Here is a 25,462-nt window from a genome sequence, read left to right as displayed (position 1 = left end):
TGTCCTTGTCTACGTTCGGCAAACTACAAAGGCGGGCGCGAGGTTCGAAAACGTAGTCCCTGACTCTATGATTGTCAGGTTTAGCTTCCTTGCGGTCTGACACTTGTGGAGATTATACTTTATTTAGATAAGAATTACAATGTATCCATCTGGTACTATTACAAGCATTTCTAGAATAAATCTTGCATGACTGAAGAAAAATTAATCTTGAAGGAATATTAATATTCTTCACTTATGGATCTAACAGGATTGAATTCGATATAACTTCTACGATCCGACAAATTTATCATTTAATCTATGATTTTTCTACAAAGAACTGTAAAGTCATGTTATGTTAAAAAATATCGTATAATTTGTCACAACTCTTACCTAATAAGCTGTCATATCCATATCACTATTTTAAACGATAAGTCATTTAAGGAGATTTTTTAATCTGAAGCTTCGAAACATGAATTTACACTTTGTTTGCATTTTCTTCGCGGTTGATGTATCAAAAAGAAAGCAACTGAAATATAGTTAATACTCTCAATAGGACTTGAATTGAAATCTGATAAAGAACTGTTTTCTAATTCAAACCGGAGATCATCTTTAAAAATTAAATAAAGCATGCACCTATCCAATCGGATTTTCTTCATCGTCCGTGGTATATCATAAATAATTTTCATAAATTTGAGCCGCTTAACCATGACAAAGTGGCGGAGGAATCGTTGGCAAGCGTTCTCCGGTCATTCGAAAAATTTCCTTACGATTGAAATTCAATGAATTTCCTGCAAACCTTTCACGCTCGATAAGGTTTACGATTTTTCGACCGTGGAATAAGCAAATACGCGAAAAGGATAAAGAAAAAAAACAAAAACCAAAAATACAAACAACCGTCCGCATTAAAGCACTGAACGGAACATTGAACGATGCTTGCGTTGGCCAGATGTTATTGCGACATTGTTGATTCGCTAGAATTGTCGAAAGGATAAAAAGAATGCAGAAAAAATGTAGAAAGAGAGGGCAAAAAAAAAGAGAGAAATATTCTTCGCAGCAGCGGAATATGATCGGCGCTCGTGAAACGTCCACGACAAAGCTCGTATTTTACGGTTGTGCTTCGTGCTATCGTGCTTATAATCGCTCGATTATTACAGCGGTCCTGTAATTGAATGTTTACGTTCGCTCTATAAATTTACGGGACGAACACACGACGCGGACAACGTTCATATACATATCGATGAATCGTGCCGTTTCCACCGGTCCGTTCGACGGTCATTCGTCATATAGAGAAAAATTTTATTAGAATTATATCGAAAAGTTCCGACGGTGTTGTCCAATAAATTCATTCTTCCTGACGCGTACACGGCAAGATTTATCGTTTATTACGGTCTTCGGTACACGAAAGAACTGGCCGATATTTATGCCCAGCCATTAGAGGAGTTAATTAATTTCAAGTATTGCAAACGTAATATTTCATTTTCTGACAAAATGCGTTATTACCGAATTGCATCCATTCGTTTCGCTACAGTGTACAACGCGCATATTTCTTGTCGGCGAACTGTAAATTGCACGGTGATACTCTTTGTTTGCTTTTAACCCGACTTACTCTGCACTTTTTCGCGGTCTCCTTCGAGAGATCTTTCATTGTTTCTGGGTATTTATTTATAATATTCCGTGACATTAATTGAGAGGCTAATTCGGAAAAGCCTTGAATAATTATTTTGCATTAAAATTGGTGGAAAGTTTTATCTGAAATAAAATTAAGTGTACAGTGTCTCATCAATTCTGCCCACCTCAAATATCTCCATTATTTCAAGTTTTAAGCGAAAACATTATTTACAAAATTTGTACAGTTGTAGAAGAGACGTAACACGGTGACAATAATGTCTTTACAGATGGAAGTGTAAAAAAGTTTTAGAAATCTATTTTGTGTTTCCTACTGTAATGTCCAATTTTTTATAGTCAAATTCGATAGAATAGCGATTTCTGAGTATAGAAACTCTAAGATATAGTCGGTAGAACAAATATAGCGAGCTCCTAATATCGGTCAGGAATCGAAGCAAACGTTGCGAGTGTTCTAACGAGATCTGTCCTCGACAGCATATTACTTGTTAATGAAAATTTCCTTATCTCTAAAAAAAAATATCGAAGCAACAATCTAACGCGGAAATGCAATCTCATGGCTTGGAGTTCCGTTCAGCGGTGGCGCATCGACGACCAATTCAGCCGTAGCGAAAGGGTTAAGAAACAAAGGCGCGATATTTCTCGTCAAAAGCGTTAAATTAACGATATCGAGACGCGAGATATCTCGTCTGTTGGATTATTACACAAAATATATCGCCTGAAAACAAAAATTGTCTCAACGTTTTTTTTTTCTAAACAAAGATACTTCTCTTAGAGCAGAAACACTCTACACCAGTGATGGCGAACCTTTTGAGCTCGGTGTGTCAAAATTCGGAAAAAACCTAGCTTAACTCGGGTGTCGTGTCACATCTAGAAATATCCATAATCGTTGCGAGCGTTACGACCTCGTACGATCATGGACTCGCTATGGTTCAGCTCCGAATTAACGATTCTGAAGCTCGTTGATAGAAGATAGGCACCGTTGTTTTTCGTTGTTTGTGTGACGATTATTTGTGATCTGCTCGGTTTTGTCCGTAAACGATGCGTGTCACCCAAAATGTCTTGGCGTGTCACAGGTTCGCCATCACTGCTCTACACTGCAATACAATAGTATAAACAGTTCGTAGGTATAAGCGGACCCTAGCTTTCTCTTTTTGGGTGTCCAGAGACAGTCCCTAGAGCTCTTTCCGAGCCGTGTTAATAAAAGTTGAATATACAAAAGGAAACTTTTATTTCAATCACCCACATCAATAATGTACGATGGAGTTAAACGCAGAAGAACCTTAACGATCGTCAAATCCTCCTTTTGTTTATCCCAAAAAATGATTCCAATTTCATTGGACACCAAAGCCAACAACGAAATATCCGATTTTTCAACGGTAGAACATCAATTCGACGCCGTTCTTCTATTTTCTCTTTCCAGAACGGAGGAGCCAAAGATGGCTACGACATGAATCTTGGCCCTGCGTGGCAGAAGAGTTACACTGGCAAGGGTGTCGTCGTGTCGATCCTCGACGACGGCATACAGACGAATCATCCGGACCTGGCGCTGAATTACGATCACCAAGCCAGCACGGATATCAATGACAATGACAACGATCCGATGCCAAGGGATAACGGCGACAACAAGCATGGGACGCGGTGCGCCGGGGAGGTTGCCGCGGTTGCTTTCAACCAATACTGCGGCGTCGGCGTCGCGTACAACGCGAGCATCGGAGGTAAGAGATTGCGAATTTTTCCTTCCGGACAGCAGGAGCTATTGAAGTGTGAGAGAGAAGTGAAAAAGAGAATACGCCTTTGTCGTTTCACCCTATAAATAACCGTTCGCGTTTCCGGGAGCCTTGTTCCGAAAAGAAAACGCAACTGCAGCAAATTAAATTTCATTCCTATAAACGGTCCTCTTTATTAGAAGCGACTTCTTCGATATCCGGTGATATGAATTACGACTTCCCCGTTCCACCTATGATCAAGTGTTTGTCTCGAGTTCTAGTCCGGAGGAAGAAAATAAACGGGTCACTTCTTGAACGTTGTATTTACTGGGACCCTGAGTTCAGCGAAATTCAAGATTGGACGGCTTCGATTTTTGTATTCGTTCGTTATAGTTTTCGGGTGTAACGAATGAGATCTCAGAGGGTAGTTGATGTAAGATGATTTTGTTGTGATGCTGTTGAAAGCGAAGTTACTTGTGACATAACTTAACATATATTGTGTAATACTTTTGTTATATTCTAACATGTACTACGTATGTAATATTTTCGTAATATTATAAAAAATATTAGGTAATATTTTCGAAGTGTCTGGCACAAAGAAGAACACTTAATTGGAGTTAATTTGAGTTGCTTTTAAAGTTAAAAAGTAATAGTTTTAAAATTTCGTATTTATATCTTCACAGCGAAAGGGTTAATGCAGTTAAATTGAGAACATTACAAACCAATGCATATAACACGAAAAAAAAAAAAATTAAGACAGAATAGTTTGCTCTTTAAAATTACCTGTAGCATAATATAAATTTGAGAAAAGTGTTATTTTGAAAATAGATTTTCTTTTTTAACTACAACAAACTTTGCAGTGACAATTACATCACATGGGATTTTTTGACAATATTGAAGTATTGAAATCTACTTGTTTAATCAAGTAAACATTACAGTGTAACTAATTCAACCGTATTAATTGCAGCCCATTACGAATCATCCAACCCTCTTTTAGATTTGCATAGCTATTGGATACAATGTAACGATGCTCTCCTAAGATTTTGTCAAGCTGGCATAAATTATTTCACAAATCCTTACACAAATTCTTCAATTTAATTCAATTATAATTAACTAACTTTTCAATTTTTATGAACTAAAATTAACAAAAAAATTTTAGAGTGATAGAAATTGATTATTGAATGCTTTAAACAAAAAATGTCAATTTTTCCTAACCTTGATTCCTTATTCCTCAATGAATCATTTTGCATGTATCGAAGTTAAAAGCACGTATAACATTTTGTAGCTTTTCTTGGAAAAAAGTAATTTTACTGTGAAAGTTCTTTCTTCGTAAATTCAATATTACTTTTTCTTAATCCAATTATGCATTTTCCTTCGTACATTATCAGAGATTAATACATATATAGTAATATCAGAGATTAATGTAAAGGGTAATCTTAGTTAAATGGCGATTATTTAAAAGTATGGTGTAAAATTCGGAAATATATCGTGTACTAAAAAAATCGTACCTAAATATGTACAATGTTCCAGTCACCGTCATAGTTATTACAAACTTTATTGTTAAAATTTGTTCAGAAAAATTTTTTTTTCGAGATTAGACCGTGGAATATTTTGGTTTCCTGTTTTTCTGCTAAAAACTCTGAAATTGAATTACGTACACACACAATTCAAGTCGAAACGGTGACTCGAATATTGTACACTTCCCTCGTTTCCGGATATTCTGTCTACCAGGTGTTGACTCTTGAAACTATCTTCTGTTAGAAACTCTGAACAATGGATCCATTTCAAAATTAACATCACGCATCCTTGCAGACATTTCCTACACATAAATTTCCTACCTCCGCAACGTGTACCAGCACGTCGTCTACAATATTTTCGTGCAACAGAATCGCAATTCTCAACCCACAGACGTACCTCTATACTAATACAATTGTTTCGTGGTATTAAGTTGTTTCTGCATGTCTATTCAATATTAGACAATGCGTTTAGCGAAGTTTTTCAACGTTTCCGCGAATAATTATAACCAACTTCGGGGAAAATCCTTGGAACAATTCATATATAAATCAAACAGGATTTGATACGTTATTTTAACATCTGAAATATACGTTTTTTGGTTAGGTTAAGTTAGGTAAATACAAGCTGTTCATTGACATAAAATTATCATAAATTCAAAGATGAATTTTACACGCAAGTAGTAAAAAATTACTTCAACGTGCGGTTTGCTCATAAATTTTGTTAATTTTCACATTTTATTCAGTGTTCAATTTGAATTTTTACTAAACTATTTTAAACACGAAAATTAATTCCTTCCTGTATTAGGAAAAGCTTCTAACACTCGTATTTTATAAATCGCAAATTCTTGAAGACCTATACTTTGGAATTTTCACGATCCGGGTGCTATTTTTCTTCCTTTCGCGTTATACGTGTTTCCGCTTACCCTTTATTATTCGCAAAATTCGAACTACACGTAATAACCTAGTGTAATATGTAAAATTATGATAATTTATAATACGTAATTCTAATACCCAAAAAGCAACACTTAGCGGTGAAATTTCAGTGCCGAGAGCAGCCAGTGATTGATGTTTCCCAGAAATATCAATCGCTGTATCATTCGTATCATCATTGAATGCCCTAACGTGTCTCGAAATTTCTACATTCCAAATACTGCGTATTTGAGGCTATCAGCGCAGTAGTGGCATAACCCACAATTTTGGGTGAATTCACATTTCGGCATAAACCATCTCGTATACAGCAGAACTTTAGTTCTATAGCAACCTTCCAAAAACATTCACGGGATAAATAATACATGTGTACCTAAAAATAGAAACTTAAAAAAATATTTTACAACGTCGACAATTTCATTAGCTATAGTACGCAAAGAAATTTTTTGGGGTTAGGCCTCTGTTGCGCTTGTAGTCTCATTTATCATGAAGCTAAAACGTCTTATATTCTAATTTGTTCATTCTTCCGGATTTTCTGAAATATTTAAAGGTCTACGTGTTTTCCACCGTTTAAGCAAAGTTAGAATGTCCTCTGTGTTTTGTACGGCTCTAGAAACAGTCTAATTTTTACAGTTACTTCTACTAGTTTTTACCTGATTTTTCTCGGATGCTCAAAAATGTTAATCAGGACAATCGAACTAAGAAGGACAGAACTTCTTTTTTCCGACGCTTCGCGTTACGTTTCATTCGGTCTTCTTTTTCTCCGTAACAATTATCCGAATGTCACTCATTTCACGCATCGAGTCGCCAGTTGTAAGTCGTTTTCCCTCGCGGGGATATCGAGTTCCGATAACATTATCGGCTCGTTTCCATTAAAATGCATGTCGATAGTTCGTGTTCGATTTAACGCGTTCGAAATAGCGTGTAACGCGCGGCATTTAAGAGGCGCGTTCTCCACCGATGGAATTCGATGTCGATCGACCAGGAGAAAGATAAAGAGAGAAAGGAGAGAGGAAAATGAAAGGAAAATGCAATTAGAATTCCATGGGGCCATGTTTCTTGCGATTAGCTCGTTTCGTGGCAAAGGCTTGCGCGCGGATTCCATGGAAATGTGAAAACTCGTAGGCGCAGGCAACGAGAAAGAAAGCTATCTAACGCACATACCGTCCGTGTTCTCAGGCGTGCGAATGCTCGATGGCCCGGTAAACGATGCCGTCGAAGCCAGAGGGCTGGGATTGAATCCTGATCACATCGATATATACAGCGCATCTTGGGGCCCGGAGGACGATGGAAAAACCGTCGATGGTCCTGGCCCTCTTGCCAGGAGGGCGTTCATCTATGGCGTAACCAGCGTAAGTTGCATTCGATTGTGTAGTTTCTCTCTCTCTCTCTCTCGTGTCTTTTGAGATACGCTCCTCCGTTCGTTTAGTATTAGGACACTTACTGAAATCTACTGAATTTTACTAAAGTCTATAGAAATCTACTAAAATCTATTTCTTGAATGTGAAGCAAGCCTCGCTGACGTTACAAAATTTTACATACAAAAGTCATTACAGAATTAATAACACTTTAAGCGCTGGACCCGCCTAAATGCGTTTTTACGTGTTTGTGGAGAAAAAAATATTATATCTCTTGAACAGCAAGTGGCTGAATATTTATATCATTAAAAATCGTGGCTGTGCCTGTAATAAGCACTATGTAAAATTTTTGAATGGAAATTTTCTGTTTTACAAGAGTTATTTTATTTTATTTTGTAAAAATGCATGTTTCTACAAAACTCGTAAATATTGCGGTGCTTTAATTAAAGTTTCCAACAAAATAACCGGCGCTTTAAGTATATTTTTGCTAACGTATGACACCAACTTTGGCGAGGAAATGTAATTTAAATCATATAATGCTTTCTGTACGAACACAACGGGTGTCCTAATACTTATGGACGGCAGGGTACGTCAACCGATACGACACGACAAAAGACAGGCGAAGAGCACTCTCCCCAGTTGAATCAAAAGATCACCTTTTTTTAATCAGTTGAAAAGGTTTCCATTCACCTAATTAGAATTTGTTTAGTATTGTATAATTTCAACAGAGAAGAGAGTAAATAAATAGTATTTACGTTATTTTATTTAGAAGAATAACATTTGTTATTGGTACAAAGAAAATGATTTACTTTAAAGTAAAAAGGTAATCATTCGATTTATAATAGTTTGCTGGTTAACTATGCGCCCAAACTATTATAGTTACCTTCAAAAACCCCATCAAAAATTTTCACAAAAGAAAAACTAAAATAAGTTGAACAAAATTTTGTCACTAAATCTATGGACCAAGAAATATTCCATATTTGCAATCCTAATAAGAATGATTATACAGATACTGCATATCTCCAATTTCTCTCTGCCACATTATAACAATTACCACCTTTCTTTATTAACACTAGAAGTGTCGACTGGGTCAAAATGAGCCATTAGCAACTTACCTAAAAAAGATGAATTTTCGATATTGATAAGTCTCACCCTTTGTAACTTTCTGTGTTTTCTGCGTGTTTATTTCTATTTGCATCGACATAAAAAGTATTTTTTCTAGTAAAATTCCCTTCTGGGAAGTTGGCTCATTTTGATACAGCCAGTTCTTTTAGCGTTAAATGCTACCTTCGTCTGTGCTACCAAAACTAAACTTTCGAATAAGAAAATTGTCTCGAAATCAGAGAGTACCACTCTCTCTCATTCTCTGTACTTGCAAAACGATACCATTGAACAATTTCCAAACGTACGACAGGGTCGCAAAGGCAAGGGCTCGATCTTCGTGTGGGCGTCGGGTAACGGTGGTCGGCACACGGACTCGTGCAATTGCGACGGTTACACGAACAGTATCTTTACGCTGTCCATATCGAGTGCTACTCAAGGTGGTTACAAGCCTTGTAGACATGGACGCGAAACTGAGGCCAGATCATATTTGCACGGTCGAGCACACAGGAACTTCAGCCTCGGCCCCGTTGGCCGCTGGCATCGCCGCCCTGGCATTGGAGGCAAACCCGAGCCTCACGTGGAGGGACATGCAGTACCTGGTGGTCCTCACCTCGAGATCTGGCCCACTTGAAAAGGAGCCCGGTTGGATCCTGAACGGGGTGAAGAGAAAGGTCTCCCACAAATTCGGTTATGGGCTCATGGACGCAGGCGCTATGGTGAACCTTGCCGAACAGTGGACCAACGTGCCACCTCAACATATTTGCAAGTCCGATGAGATCAGCGAGGAGAGGCGTATCGATCCAACCTACGGTTACACGCTGAGCGTGTACATGGATGTCACCGGTTGCGCTGGATCCTTAAACGAGGTCCGCTTCCTCGAGCACGTGCAGTGCAAGGTAAGGAAATGAACAAGAACGAATGAAATGCAGGATTACCATTGAGTTGTTGGGAAAGTTCGTGGTAAAATTTAGGAAAAATTCCAACCTTTGTTGCTAATTGCGATAAGGACAAAAAGCGAAAGGTGTATTTTACTCGTTAAGAAGTTAGAGCATCCCTGAGGTTTGAAAAAATCCAATTTTTTTTTTGCTTAAATTGATGGTTTATACTTTTAGAAATGTAATCCAAATAGTTTTAATGGTTTTATACCATTGGAGCCGATTTCACGAAGCGCCGTCAATCAGTAATCGAAATTTTAATCGCGTTTTTCTTTGAATGACATTTTTAAAGTCGGTAGTGTCCATAATTTCTAGTTTTCATCCGATTCACTTGAAATTTTCTCAAAATACTCTCTGCTATGTAATCTAAAGAAATACATAGGATTTTTGCAATATATTGAATTATTCGAAGAGAGATTCTGCAATTAACATTTTTATACTCAAATTTTGGGAAAAAATGTGATTATTTCTTCATATGCTCGTCATTTTTATAAAACTCAATATTTTTTTAAAATTCTGTGTACTTCTTTAGTATTTGACATGTAGATTATAAAAATGTTTGATATTTCGCTCCAAGTCAAACCGTGTGGCAGCAGGAAACAACATCGTGGAGGCGTGCGTCTGAAATAGAAGTTCGACGACGCGGCTGTAACGCTGCCATTTTGCAAAGAAATTAAACGAAAAAATATTTCTACATTCTTTGAGGGGTTATTACGATAAAGCCCTTATGAAAAGTTTTCGACTGAGTAAATTATTTTCTCTAAAAAAAAAAAGCCAAAACTAGGTATCATTTTCAGACCTCAAGGGTGGTGCACCCCCTTAAATGAAGACAAATCTAGCGCACCTCTGAAATTATCACCAAAGTGAACTGGGACGGATGTAAGTCGAAATATATTTTCTGCGATGGAGCGTTGCCACGAAAAACTCAGCATCCACGCTCCATTGCAGAAAATACAGTTCGATTGATAACTACCCCTGTTCATCTTACGAATAATTTGAGGAGTGCGTTGGATTCGTTTGCAAGCGAAGAGTAAAATTCCGTTTAGTTTTTGCCGCTCTCTCGATTGGAAACAGATCTAAACGTTGCTTTGAATTTTTCCTAAACTTGGTAAACTTGGTATCTTGTAAACAGAAGTACTTTTTTTTTAATTCATCTTGATGTTCCTTTAAATTTGTTAAGCATTTATTGGCTCTTTCAATTTTAGCTTTCCATTGCGATACGCGTAATTTATTCGACTGCAAAAAATAGTTTGAAATAGATATTTCAACACAAGGCTGTAACAATCGTTCTCGTACGAAACCATTTTCAATACTGTAGATTTCACTTACAGAGAAAAGTTACCTTTGGGACATTTTTTTTTTTTTTTTCTACATACGAGTTCGAAAAAACGTAGTATTTTATCACGCAATATTCCTCTCTCTGCAGTAGCTAATACCTTTCAGCTCAGTTTAAATATACTTTTAATGGCAATAATCCTTTAGATTCTCGTATTATGTACGTACATTTGCAAATTCAGCCCATAGAAGGAATAAATTCACCGGATCGTTAAAATGTAAATTTTTTTTTAGACCCATTTCACGAATCGTAAGCCCGAACAAAATATACTTTTACATATACATAAAGTGAAAATAAATTTTTTTTATAAACGTTCTCGCTTTCCTCCGGTGTTCTTCCTTCCGTCAGATTTTTCATGCAATGCTCCCCTTATGGGTTTCTCATCTAATCGTTCGTTCTTTTATTCAGTACCCTCCCAACGTTGAAAATGTATTCTAATGTAAAGGAACAAAGTTTGTTCGTATGCACACCATGAGGTAAAATTTGACTTGTTAATGAAAGAACGAAATAGACTTCCCGTTTAGGTTTAATAAGAATAATATAATTTTACAATTCACGTGAATTTTAAAAACCAGTATTACAGCAAAGATATTGTTCCAATTTATAAACAATGGAAAAGTGTGTTCTAAATTGTTGGTTCACTCGTTTGAAACATTCATTTTCAATATACAATTACTTCCAAATATATTCAGACGCTAATAAAACAACCATTAAACATGACAGACAGAAATATTTAGAATATTTAAGATGTTATGGATATATGAATAATATGAATATTGAAAATGTTCATTTTTGCTAAATGTCCGAATATTTGTGCAACATAGTAATTGAACATACTTTCGATTAATTTGTATGACAATGTTATTAGGTGTAGAAATAAATTCTTTCCGACTGGATTCACATAATTGATTCAAAGCCACCAAGTTTCTATCGCGGTGGTATTCGCAATCTGTCAGAAAAATAGCATAAGGTCATCAACAGTAATAGAAATTATTTCGATGATTGATCTGTTTTCATTCTTTTCAAATGAAACACTGATTGTCCCCAGAAGTCGGAAAGAATTCATTTCTACACCTAATATGTACGGAAATGCATTAAACTAACAATATATAATCTTTAACTACAATAATTTACGTTTCACAACGAAAAAGCATCAACCTAATCCTGTTATAATTAACCGAACTATATCACTAGAAAGGCAAGCTTGTATAGTGTCCAAATATTTTTTGGAGTAACTGTACATGATTAATATTTCAATATTTAAAGAATAAGACAGCACTAATTGAGTGTCAAGGAGTAACAAAATTAGCGTAAACGATAACACAGATTATTTTAATCAATTCTTTTATTCTATAATGGATTCTTTAAAGAATCACAAATATTGGTTTTAACGTTATTGAAGTAATATTGGAGGATGTCTTCTTACACCTTTTGAGCGGATAAAGACAAAGGGAATATTATTTTTCCATTAGGTTTCGTTAAGGTTCTTCCCACGTGGAAACTTGAGATTGCTGTTGACTTCTCCAATGGGCACTACGTCGACGTTACTCTTCGAGAGGCCACGGGACGTCCTCAGCTCGAGCTTCGACGATTGGCCCTTCCTCAGCGTACACTTCTGGGGTGAGAAGGCGGATGGTCGATGGACCCTGCAGATCATTAACGCAGGAAGTCGGCACGTGAACTCTCCAGGCAAGTATTCGTAGTGTTTCAACGTTCAAATCGATATACTACAAATTGGTTATTTGAATTCAATACAGAATCCGTATCGTCGGTTTGCTGGAAGAGTGACACATCTCGAAATTCGTGAATTTTCAGATATCTGCAAAAATCGTTAATTTTCAGATATCTGCAAAAAATAACTCGACAAGTGAGGTATTTTTATTTGAAATTAAAGTTATACTTATTTAACAAGAACAATGTCACGATTCAAAATAGGACTGCTTTAGCCCTTTTTTTTAATAGTAAGCAATGCACATAAGCAATATTTTATTAGAGACCCGTAAAAACCCAAAGACTATTAGCTAAATTGCAAAAGAAAACTTTTTCGTTGCTATATGGTTAAGTAACTAAAAACTTTCTATCACAGAAAATTTCAAACCGATTTCCTGAAAAATGTACTCTTCTAACAAACAGACGATATGTTTGAGTGAAGTTTTTCATTTAATTAAATATTTAGTCTTTCGTTTATCATAAATTATATTACTATGCGAAGTTAATCGAATTGATATGTGAGCCATTCAGAAGGCAAAATGATTAACACCACTTTTTGATATTCTTCTAATTTTAGTATCAAAGCACATGCTTAGTGTTTAATTCTTGATAAGTAAAAAATATTTAATAAATTCAATTTTATGGAGTTAGTCACTTTGGCTTCTGAGTGGTTCATGTACAGATCGATAAGGCAAAGACGAGGCTTCAGACGGGTCTTTTAGGGTCTAGAAGTGGAAGATACAATAGTGAAGTCTTCTATGAAGAATGATAGGCGACGATCGAGCCTTGCGTGAGCAAATGGTAACGGATCAGCACTCAATAATTAATTCAAGGAATAATTTCGGCTAATAAATTCGACGAGTAATCCAGCAGTAGTCGCATTGACGATAACGTCAGCAGCCTCATCTTTGTTTTGCCGATCTGTAGTTTGACAATTTTTCGATTTCTGCACTAGTGCAAATGGTAAATAGCCATTAGTGCATGGCTTTTAAGTTTTCAACACTTGAATAAGTTATAAACTGCATGCTTGTTGAAAAAGTTAATTATTAACCAGTTCTAACAATACAGATAACACTTTGTCGTCTAATGACCTTGTGAAATATTAAAACTTACTAAAATTCGTAAAACGGTTAAAGTGGATTAAAATTTTCAAAATTAAGTTATTTCCAGAGTTCGTGGATTTATATTATACAACTTTTGTTTTATATAGCTTTTAAAACTCTATACTGCAAAAATGGGTAATAGAATAATAATAAATTCTCAAATGAAACATTATCAAATTGATCACCTAAAATAATCCCAAAATCGGATGATATTTATATCGGATTTTGTTGGATTATTTTCTTTATTTTATCATCAGTTTTGGAGATTTTTTATTTTTACTTTTTTTTGGGGGGGGGAAGAAAATGTGAAATCTACTGTTAAAATTTGCTAACTGACTCCATTAATTCATTCACGAATCGTTACTACCAGATCTTTTCCCACAGATTTTCGAAATTCGTCTTTAGTTAAATTTTATGATTGTACCGCTTCTTGGTTCATGTTGAAAATTTCCAACATTTTTTGAATCATATTTAACTTTCTTCAGTTACTTGAGAGCTGTCTCATTTTTCAAAACTAAAATTTTTGAATGACACAAAATCTGTTTCGTCTTTTTTAACCTTGTTGTTTTTGTGAAAAAAGCCACTAATGATAATGGCGTAAATGTTTGCGCCTTTTCAATCTCTTGCTAGTAACCTAATAACTAAAAATTTAATACCTATTTGAAGATCTTTTTATTTAAGAGTTAAAATAAGTATGAAGTGTTCTTTTATTTAATTTAACGTTTATTTTTTCAGGAATCAAGTGTCATACGCACTCGCATCATCGAGCACTTAGATCTAGGGATAAATATGGCAAATGAGTGGAGAAATCATATTTCTTTAGCGAGAGAAAAATACCGGAATGAAATATATTTTTGTTAATAATATTAGACTACGTGAATTCACAGTATTATATATAATAAAATAATGTTTATTTTACAATTACTTTATGTGTAGCCGTTAGTCAATGAAGAACTTTTATTTATGCCAGATGCTCAAATTAACGTTCTTGTTAATAATGATAACGTTACAGTTTTTGCTTTCTCTCGTTGACATTTCTATTAATTAATTTCAACTTTATCAAAATAACGAAATAATACTTACATATAGCATTCCAACATTTACTTCGTACCAAATGGATATCTATGATTCGCCATGTTTATTAGAAATAAGCAAAAATGTTTAAATCACTCACGCCATATTTAAATCAGCGATATGGGAAAGAAATAAAATTACAAAAACCGTAGAGTCATGCCTCCTCTAACTTGTAGACCAAATTTCAACTTTCCATTATACAGAGTGGGTCACGTAAAACAAGCCACCTATTTGTCTTCTCTAGCTATAATGATACGAGAATATTTGTATACGTAATGTAAATGGTTTGACAGGGTGAATAAGATGAAAGTGAAATTTTTTTGATAGAGGAAATGACAAAAAATGAAAGAAAGTTGAACATTTGATTGAAAATTTTAGAGCCAAGGTCATATTATTATGCTACAGCATACAGTAGAAAAAAATATATAAATTCATGTAGATATACATAGGTGACCTTGAAAAAAACAAAAGCAAATAGCATTTATACAAAATTTTTTCTTCCATCTTATTCACTCTTTGAAACCATTTAAATTACGTATAAAATTTGCTCGTACCACCATAACTGGAGAAGAAAATTGTCTCGTACCACCCTCATAATATATTCCAAACTGTCCACAGTCAACTTTGATAAAGGGCCATTCAGTCGACAAAGTGTTACAAAAAAAGGTCCAAAAGGTACAAAAGGTCCAAATGAACAGCCTACTCCAGCGATTGTTGATAGATGTATCGAAATCGTCATGACTTTTTAAATAATATTGTACATACTTAACCCCTTAACATATGGCAACCTGTCAGACTCGTGGCAGAGATTCTGGTGAAGATGTGACAAAAATCGTTATATTAGTAAGAAAAATTAATCGTAATCCTAACTTTCCTTTGAATTTATAAGACAGAGGATTACGAAGTGTAATTAACTTGTGACAGATTAGTTTTTGTTACCTGATACAGTACTAAAATATAAAATGGCTGACGCTTAGATGCATTGTCAGAAAAGAAATCATAGGTTAAGGGGTTAATTGTACGTAACCATTAGGAGAACATTTAACAAAGGAACTTAAAGATAAAAATGATATCATTTACTGTTACAGGGATCCTAAAGAAGTGGCAGCTGATCTTCTATGGAACCGCGATCAACCCGATCAGGAAACGAACGCGTCAATTTAACCCGGTACAAGCGCATTCTTCGTACGCCTACGTGCATTATCCATTCCCTGTAGACGATGACTCGCTAGCGTTGGGCCATCGCGGCGACGTCGACTTCTTTCCTTCCTCTACCTTTCAGGGCTACCAGGGCCCGTACGTCGGCGCGGCGTCCAACGTCCAGGCGTCTGTGGCGACGTTAGACGGCTCTTCAGCTCCTATCCTGACCAATCGACTGCCTGGGGACACGTCGTCTTCCTTCGATTCACCGGCGTCCTCGTCCCAAGTCGGGGACGACTCGCTCGACACTACTAGAAAAATTCTTCATGACTGTGATCCCCAGTGCGATCCTCAGGGCTGTTACGGGAAAGGGCCCACCCAGTGCATCGCTTGCAAGAATTATCGGCTCGACAAGTAAGTGATGTTCCAGTTATTTGTTGTTTTCTATGTTGAACATTTTTAACACTTGTATTCCTAGTATTTTTTACACGAATGTTGTATATACTTGTAGTGAAACTGTTCCAAAGTGCGGTATTTTAAGGGGAGAGACTACTTTGACCGGTTTTCTTTTAATTTCCACAAATTGATACTTCATTGTTTAAGAAACAGATACTATTTGGCCAAAATCGAAATTTCAACTGGAAATTATGTTAATTTGTTGAAATGCTGCGTAACCTTGCATGTTCGTGCAAGAAATTTCAAAAGCGGTATTTACAAACTTAATGAATTATTACGAAATTTTGCACACGCATTCTTAAATCCATTCTAAATTGTCTGGTGTAGAATTTTTTTCGAGGTTTTAATTTTTACTCGAGTTATAAATAAATAAATGGTTACATGTCGGCGTAAGAAGCGAATTTTTGCTTTGAAATGCTGCTATTTAGATAGAAAATTTAGTTTCATTTAATATTCCATTAGGCAAATTTTGGTTGAGGAAAAATTTCATCGTGAATAAGGTACACCAGAAATCAGATCGGAATAGTGAAGGTGATCTTGAAAAGTTATTTTTAAAAAAGGCATAGAATACACCTAATGTGATCACTTTGAAAGTCCTTCGATACTGTATCATTTGTGACAAAAGAGAACTTTGATCGGTCTACTAACAAAGAAAATAATAGAGGTGATCACGTTATGTGATTCACTCTGTATATTTGTCGTAGAACTTTATTATTTTACATTATTATAAAACTATTACCTTGGCATGGTAACAGTTAAATTGAGCAAAATTTCTATAGATACACAGTTGTAACAAAGTACGGAAGGTAAATATTTCCTGATCGACTTCCCACGAGATATCATAAAATAACATAAAATAGTTGTAACCAGTTGGCACAGTAAGACCAGATTTATCTCGAAAAAGTGGGTTAATTGAACCGTTTTATTTGAGTATGCAGATATGTATTGTTATGTGAACGGTAGATTTCCCCGTTATAGAACTGCAGACTACAAACAAGCTACAAAAAATTGCCAATACAAAAGTTATCGTCGAACTGTGCATTACTAAATTTGCGTGGAAAATTGCCAATAAAAACAAGCTGAAACAGCACTGCAAAGTGACAAATCCGCGTGAATAATTGCCAATGAAGACTCTAATGTGAAACCATATCAGTCCGACGCTTTTTTTTATATTTCTCCCGAAGGCTCGTCGTCAATTAACGAAAAATAGAATGCGTAACGATATTTTATGCAGGTAATAAGCAATCCACTTGTAGACAATCTGTCTGAATGGCAATCATGTTGATCTCTATTTTTCAGTCTGTTGTTTCATTGGTTGGTGCATTCGTTATCACGAAGCACCGGGTTCTTTGCTCGTATTAATAAGAAATTTACATTTAAATTGAGAATTTGACTACTTTTCGATGCACGCAATGTATACGAAAATTTACACCTTTCTGTTCCATATTTTACCGAGATAAATGTGTACCGACTGTTCCGTTACAAATCTAAACGTTTATCAAGAACTTCGAGGAAATAAATATAAAATATGACATATTCGTTCGAAGTGGAAATGAATAGTTGAAATTAACGCAATTTATGATAAATCGTGAATTTACCACGGATCTTATGAAAAAGATGTCACGTTGTACCGTGAAAAGAATCTTTGTGCGAATTGCAATTACAGCGCTTGATATTTTTTTATCTACACTTTGTGTGCACTCCTTTAGATTTGTCGTGTGGACTGCTGTAAAAAAAATTTGTACAAAGAATCCCGCAGCTCCAATTAGAAACAAAAGTATGTTTCACCTTTCGAGAATGAGACAGCGGCAAAAATCCGGAATTCTTGCAAATTGCACAGGTTCAAAGGCAAAAGGTTAAAGAAAAGTTTTAAAATTTCACGGCAAAGTTTACGCGGAGCTAGCAACAACGTGTACAGAAATGTTTAGACTTCTTCTTTCCTCGTCGGTTTTAGTACTGTGTTCCGTTTCTTTTTATTTCGCGAAAACAATGCTAACTCGTATCTTGCTTGTTTCGGACTTCCACGCTTTACATAAATAAATACGTCATTTCACCTGTTCTAAAAACAACGTAATTTCTTACAATTGTGTATTTTTAATTATATTCTTTTCTAAAGTTATCACAGTGCAGTGTTAGTTATTTTAAATGGATATGTAATAGTTAATATTTTTGAATTCTTTTTTTTTTTAAATTACCGATATCATATATTTATCGGCGAAACGAAAGAATAATTTTTCTACAATTCGTTTCATGAATCATCTTGAATTTTTTATTCGTTACATTTTTCCACAATTTCCACATCTAAAGTTCCTCCAACTTTTAAATCATTTATTTGCAGTGAAAATAATATCTGTGACTGAATACCGTACTAAAAATAATTCCATGCGAATTAAAGGGAATAAAATAAATTAGAATTAAATACAATAGAAGGTGCCAATTTGCCATGCACAAATATTACTGACAAGTAACTTATCTTTTCCCTTCGCTTCAATAAATGCTTCGAAGTAACACTGTTATTAAAGATCTGTTTGTTTCACGTTGAAAGAAATTGCTAACAAAAACCTTGAAAACTCACCTTATTCGAATTACCACTTGCCTCTTTTCATAATACATTTCGCTGTGCGTTGTGCCAGTTGTACGTCCACCTTGCCCCGCCAGCATTTGCAAAAATACAACGGTGAATTTTCGGTCTGGCAATAACTGGTTCGCAGGGAAAATTTGATATTCCTTTAATCAATTTTTTCACGGCTACTTTCACGTATATTTTATTATGAAATTCAATATTGCGTAATCATCTGCTAGTTCTACATTTTACATTGCTCTTGGAAATCTTCTAAAAGTCGTGAATTATTAATATCGTAACTTTCTTTCTTGTATGTTTCGAAGAATTGTGAAATTTTCCTGGAAAAACCATTGTAAAATGTCACGTGTCGTAATATTTGCTATCTCCGTTGATTTCCTATATTTTATTTGATTAGTACGCTCTAAATGGAAAAACTGCAATAACGCAGTAATAACAAGGAAGTAACGATACTCGAGTATTAGTGGAACATTTTAATTAAATACTTTTTTCATTCATGGTTGCCTGGCTCTGACGAAGAGTACTTAATTCGTACACGTAATAACGTGTCAGATAAATTTTTCCTGCGCTACTGGACGGAAAACATAGACTGTTAATTCCGCAAGATTAAAGCAGCTTGGTATTCGCTTCTTTGTGCTTACTGTGTACTCTGTATTATTACGTAAATGTATACCGTAGATTCATCGCGTGTTCATGAAAGATGGAACTGCTGTTTAAACAGGAAGCTCGATTATTTTTCCGAACCTTGCCAGCCGGAGAACTATTTGACGATGAAATGACTCTTTTTCTAATTTTCCATACTTTCAAATTAAACTGCTTTAAAGAAGATACGTGTCGAATATTTTTTTTTTTAAGTATTACTACATCACACATTTTCGTTAAAATCGACGTGCGACACGTAAACGATGTCCTTTGTTGGCGATTTTTTTTTTTTTCTTTTAATCCACGTTCAATGTTATTTTTTTTCATTTTCACCTCTGTCATTTTTCATTATATGTAAATATCAAATGAAGAGCACTTGTGATACTCGGTGCAATTTAATAGTAATGTTTCAGTGCATCGAATTAGAATGCATGTATGTGTATTGAGAAATTATTGTTTCAATTGCTTATTTATTCACAAATTAATTAGTAAATGTCGGATTACTAATGGTATAAAGATTAAAAATTGAAGGACTTGAAAGAATTATTGACCTTTTTCTTACCTCCGAAAGCAAATATAGTTTAACAATATTCAACTAATTTTAATCCATGGTAAAAGTTGATTAGAATTTTATTTTTTTTTTTTTTTTTTTTTTTACAAATTATCATAAGAAAATCGGAAATTGATTTGGGACACAATACATATATCTATCCATTTATAAATTAAAACATGACAATTTTGTCCCGTTTTAATTAACTTTTATCATTGATTGGAATTAATCGAATATTGTTAAACTCTATTTGTTTTCGTAGATAAGAAAAAAGTCAGTAATTCTTTGAACTCCTCCAATTTTTAATCTTTATACCATCAGCAATCCCAACAAAATGTCTCTATCTGCTCAATTAAAATACGACATTTACTAATTAATTTCAGTAATTAACATCAATTTTTCATCCCAATTTTTCATTAGTAATCTCGATAAAATGTCTCTACCTGCTTAATTGAAAAACAACTAGAAATTGTCCTGTTTTAATTTGTAAATGGATATATGCACACAGTGTCGACAGAATTTCGTATTTATATCAAGTGACCATTAAATTATAACTAATAATGGCATAAGTAACACACGGGTCAATTTATTCCTGATACGTGTTTCAAGAGTAGGTACTGGGATAACAGAATGAGTGTCCGCTTAACGTTATTTTGAGTAAAACGAACTTTAAATTTCTGTGATTTTTGTGATTCTCTAGACATTACTGGATTAATTAACATTTACCTGACAGTTATACTTAAAAAATGTATTAACATAGCGCGAAGACACTGTACAACGCACACTCTTATCCTTTTCCCATGCAAACACGGAAACCTTAGCCTTTTTTCCCATGTATTGTTACGAATTAAATGACAATAACTTGAAATCTTCATCTATTTTCCCATTTCTAAGTACAAAACTGAATTCTTCAATAAAAAATTCATCCGTATGTATACAAATATTGTAGCAAGCAAGAAACAGACCCTCGTCCATTTCTCCCTTGACATTTCATTTTACAACGCTAACAGTTACACAACATCTGGATTACTATTTTCCAAAGCTGTAATATAATTTTGTTCCTTGATCGTTGTAACAACAACGAACGTGAATAACAATGTTATGCGCATCGCTAATCTGGGATTTACATCTCGCCTTACACCTGAAGGATCCAAGAAAACGTGAGCGTGCAACTAACAAGGGTAAACGCTTACTTGGCCTCTTAAAGGGAATTAAAGCGGATTTGGGATAACCCATCTGATAGGATTAAAGCGTTTAGAACGGTAAGGTACCTATTTGAAAGAATTTTTGGTTGGAAAATTGCAATTGCAGCACGTGCGTGAGTCGATGTCCTCCAAGGAGCTTCCCGAACCAAGGAGGCGTATGTTGGCCTTGCCATGAATCCTGCGAAATCTGTGCCGGAGCTGGCCAGGATTCTTGTCTCTCCTGTGCACCTGCTCACCTGCGAGTTACCGATCTAGCAGTATGTCTGCAGCAGTGTCCAGAAGGGTATTACGAAAGTAAGTGTAGAGGATTTCATCGAGATAAATAGTAATTGTACGAGGAAAAATTTCAATCAGTTCAATTGAATCAACGAGTTGAAGAACAGTACAAGTCGAAAGAATAGGCTTAGTTTTCGTGTATCATCAACGCCATTGATTTTATAGTGCTGTTCTAATTTAAATACGCTAACCCAGATGAGAACATCTTTATATATGCCTAATTATGGTTAAAATTTTTCATAAATTTTCAATAATTCAAACCGAACTTAACCATTGAACTTGTACGTACTGTTTTCCAACTCAAACCACTTTTTAGTCGGGAAATTAAAGAAATAACGCAATTTATTAACTTACTTGAGATGTAATTGAAGTAGAAATTATTAATGAAAAGTGATTGTTAAAATAAGCATAATAATATTCAAAAGCATAATATTCAAAAAATTTGTCTTCACCTTGTTGGCCAGTATTAGTCTTCCAACAACAAATTTCTTGATATAATATTGATGCTTCGCTTTGTACTTCATTGATTTGGTCACATGTTTAATTTTTTTTTTTTTTTCGTTTATTGTCAAATCCATGACAAGTATTCGCACTCGTTAAATTGACGGGACTACGTGAAACACTGTAGGGTACTTCGTGTAATTCTACGCATTTTATATTTAGTTTTGAAATTGTTTGAAAATGGCTAATTTTGGACTTGTACTTACTGTCCTTCAACTCACTGATTCAATCAAAGTAAATATTTCTATATATTATTTGCGAATTGAAAACAGATTGCTGTAGTTGACATATTTCGTGTTGTAAAATAATACTACTCGATCGTAAAAAAAGCTTGGATCTCGAATTTCTTCTTTTTCTTTCTTAACTCTGTCTAAAGCTACTATTTCTAATCAATTTTTATCAATCAAAAGTAAATATTCAATGCCACTACTGTTGCTTTTCCCAAAATCATCTCTACACTACCCTAATTACCTTTGATATTTCATTTCTACAAAAGGAAACAAGTTGCTCTCTGAAATTCAATAGCTTCTGTTTAAGAAAAATATTAAACCCTTCTGTCATGACAACTTCACCGGTAATATTCACATGTAACAACTTTCACATCCAATTTCACATTTCCCTTTCCTTCCGATTGCTTCTTTCGCTCTGAAAGCACTTATGTCACAGATACCACGTTTCCTTATAGCTCTGTTTATCGCGTATATATTCTCCATCGAAGTGGGCAAAATTACTGCAGTCCCTCTATACGTGAATAATACCCGTGTATTTTCAGACACAGAGAACAGTACATGTGTACCCTGCGAGGCGAACTGCGCCAGTTGCCAAGATAGGCCGGATAAATGCACCAGTTGCGAGCATCACCTGGTAATGTACGAAAACAAGTGTTACGCAGCATGTCCCCTATACACCTACGAGACGCAAGATTACAACTGCGCGCCGTGTCATTCTACGTGCGAGACCTGTAACGGCACCGCTGAGAACCAATGCATCTCCTGTCGACCCGGATTGTTTTCTCTGAACGGTACGTACTCGTCTAGACGTTAATCCTTAAAAACGACAGACTGCAACAACCGATAACCTAGAAACCTATTTCTCCAGACATGAGCGTATCCGTAAGAGGCTCGCAATGTTTCGAGTAAATCATCCTTTCGACTTTCATCGATTTCTGTTTGATTAAAAGTTTTCATAGGGAGGAGTATTCGTAAAAATGAAGAACGGTTGTGATTGGTTTTTTCGGGGGGGAAAATAGGCGTTGTTGTGTTTCTAATGTACATTGCTGTTCATAAGTATCATTGTGTTCGCACAGAAACTATTATGATACGATTCGACCCTTAACTACAGACATCCTTAAGACGTTACAACAGACGTGTAGTCTCTTAGACTACTTTGACAACTTTTTCTTATTAAATAGCTGTGTTCAAAAAAGGTCTAAAGCAGTGTTAATAAACATGGGCACGAAAATCGTTCATTTCGGAGTTGAAGACGTTTTCAACTGTAACACAATAACAGACTATTGCGTGTCTATCTAAAACCTACTCGAGTCAGTCGCTGTAACCTGTCGGTTGTTATAAAGTCAAGCAAATTAAACAAAATACCAGCGCTATACATATTGAACATATACTATAGACAGGGGTAATATTTTACTGATGAAGACGTCTTGTAACTTCGAAATTAATGATATCGATTGTACCCCTGTTCATTAAGACTTTTTTGTTTATTCTGATGAGTGCAACATGCTCCCGAAGCCTCTGACTGCAACATTTTTCAAATCTCTGTATAATGTGTTTGGTAAGGTTTTATACAATATTGTACAAAAACAGTATGTTTATGTTATATAAAAAATTAGGATCTTTTTGGTGGAAATAGTGTACTTACTGTGCAGAGCTGTGGCGGACACACTCATACAATCAGATCACACGCATTTTTATTATTGGCCAAAACGGTCACATGTGCTAATCCATCGCGTGACGTTGGAGCACAGGAGAACATCAAAGGTAGAGCGAGAGGCTTACTCACCTCGTCCCTGTGCTGTCCCGACTGCCAACAAACGCTAAAACTAAAGTAGCCAAAATTTTCTGTACATGTATAGTAGTGATAGCGTAATAAAAATTTGGATTCATCTCTGAGACGTGTGATCTGTATCTAAAGGGTTAAATTACATTTCTTCGCCAGATGTAGTACCACATATTAGCAGAAATGCGACCTACTTGTTATATGACCAAATCTCAGGCTGAATAATTTTGTAATGACTGTTTAGGTTTACTTCACAGTTGGTATTTAAATGTTTTCAGGGTGTTTTCACCCTGAAGAACCAAAAAGTAGTAAAAAGGGTATTGTGATACTTTTAGCGACGTCACTTACAAACTGGCAAAGTTTAAAAAAAAAAACGGAAATTTCAAGTTAGTCGAGTTCCCTTGCTAGCTGTTTGGCTCACCTACGCGATCAGCAAAACAATGAAAGTACATATTTAGCTAGTAATGTTTTAGAAAAAGTTATTTATGTATATAATAATGTATTTTCTAAGACTCCTCTATGATGGGACTCAGTAGGATTTTTTCAGTGGACGATATGAATTTCTTTTGCATTATACAAGGTGTTTCACCTGACTTTATCACCTGAAACATGTCTGCTATATTTAAAATTTCATAAAACAGACTTTACACGTTACACATGAGTGCTAGAAATAATCACAGTTGCACGAAAAGAAAATAAATTCGACGTTTATCCTACAAATTGCAGGAACCTGTCGAGCTTCTTGCCAGGTCGGGTACAGCGCCGACAAGAAAAGACGGGAGTGCGTACCTTGTCCAGCTGGATGTGCCACCTGCACGATGTCGACTTGCACGAATTGCAACGACGGCTGGACCCTTAACGAGGATGGTCTGTGCGCCCCTGAATATCGTGATCGCTGCGATACCTCTGAGTATTACGACAGTGGCCACTGTAAGCCGTGTCATGCCTCGTGCAAGACTTGTTCCGGTTCTACGGAAAATCATTGCATCTCCTGTCAAAACTCGATGCTCCTCCAAGGGAAACGGTGTCTTTACCAGTGCGACGATGGCTACTACTCGATGGTACAACCCTCTAGGCCAGTGTGCGTGCCTTGTTTGCATACCTGCAAAACGTGCGTGTCTAGGTTGAACTGTACCGCCTGTCACGATGGATTGCAACTGCAGAGCGGAGAATGCAGATCTTCTTGCGCACAGGGGTGAGTTTGCTTTCGAAGAATCGTTTTTTTCTTTTGAACCAATAAACTAGCAAAACAACCGAAGTAATTGGGTTGTTGCATACGAAATGACCGATTTGAGAATTCCGTTCTTAACCCTTTCATTACTATTGGCGCATATAGGCGCTTCGAAAATTTGCTCACACTGTACGGTTCGCGCCTTTTGGCACACTTCTATTCAAATTTAATCCTTAATTTCATCTTTTAAGTATTTCTACCTTAACTTAACTACACAAATTTCAAAACGATACGGCGAAAATAAGAAATCTGGCGTAGCGAAAGGGTTAAATGTACTACCACATGGGACTTATTAACTTATTGTAAGTACATTAATTGAAAACTCCAAGCAAGCCCAAATTCGTCAATTATTTTATTGCCAAATGGCAGATTGTTCACGAAAGTTCACGACCAAGATCAAATTCATCAAATTGATCACATTTTAGTTGGGTGAAAATTTATTTTGTCCAAATATAAATTGTTAAATTTATTTTTTTAAGAAAAAAATAAAAAATC

General features: G+C 35.5%; 1 protein-coding gene across 1 annotated transcript in view; it reads left to right on the top strand.

The window, feature by feature from the left end:
- Positions 1–25,462, top strand: part of LOC108575518 (furin-like protease 2) — a gene marked incomplete at its 5' end in the record, with an annotated part of 58,181 nt that overhangs the window by 27,918 nt on the left and 4,801 nt on the right. Inside the window, 9 exon segments of the mRNA XM_017938335.1 lie at positions 3,026–3,320; positions 6,932–7,104; positions 8,525–8,665; positions 8,667–9,110; positions 11,958–12,174; positions 15,461–15,926; positions 21,053–21,240; positions 22,496–22,744; positions 24,463–24,931. Coding sequence (XP_017793824.1) covers positions 3,026–3,320; positions 6,932–7,104; positions 8,525–8,665; positions 8,667–9,110; positions 11,958–12,174; positions 15,461–15,926; positions 21,053–21,240; positions 22,496–22,744; positions 24,463–24,931 — 2,642 coding nt within the window.

The sequence above is a fragment of the Habropoda laboriosa genome, unplaced genomic scaffold, assembly GCF_001263275.1.
Source record: "Habropoda laboriosa isolate 0110345459 unplaced genomic scaffold, ASM126327v1 scaffold286, whole genome shotgun sequence".
In the NCBI taxonomy this organism is placed as follows: Eukaryota; Metazoa; Arthropoda; class Insecta; order Hymenoptera; family Apidae; genus Habropoda; species Habropoda laboriosa.
This window is presented reverse-complemented; position numbering and strand designations above follow the sequence as displayed.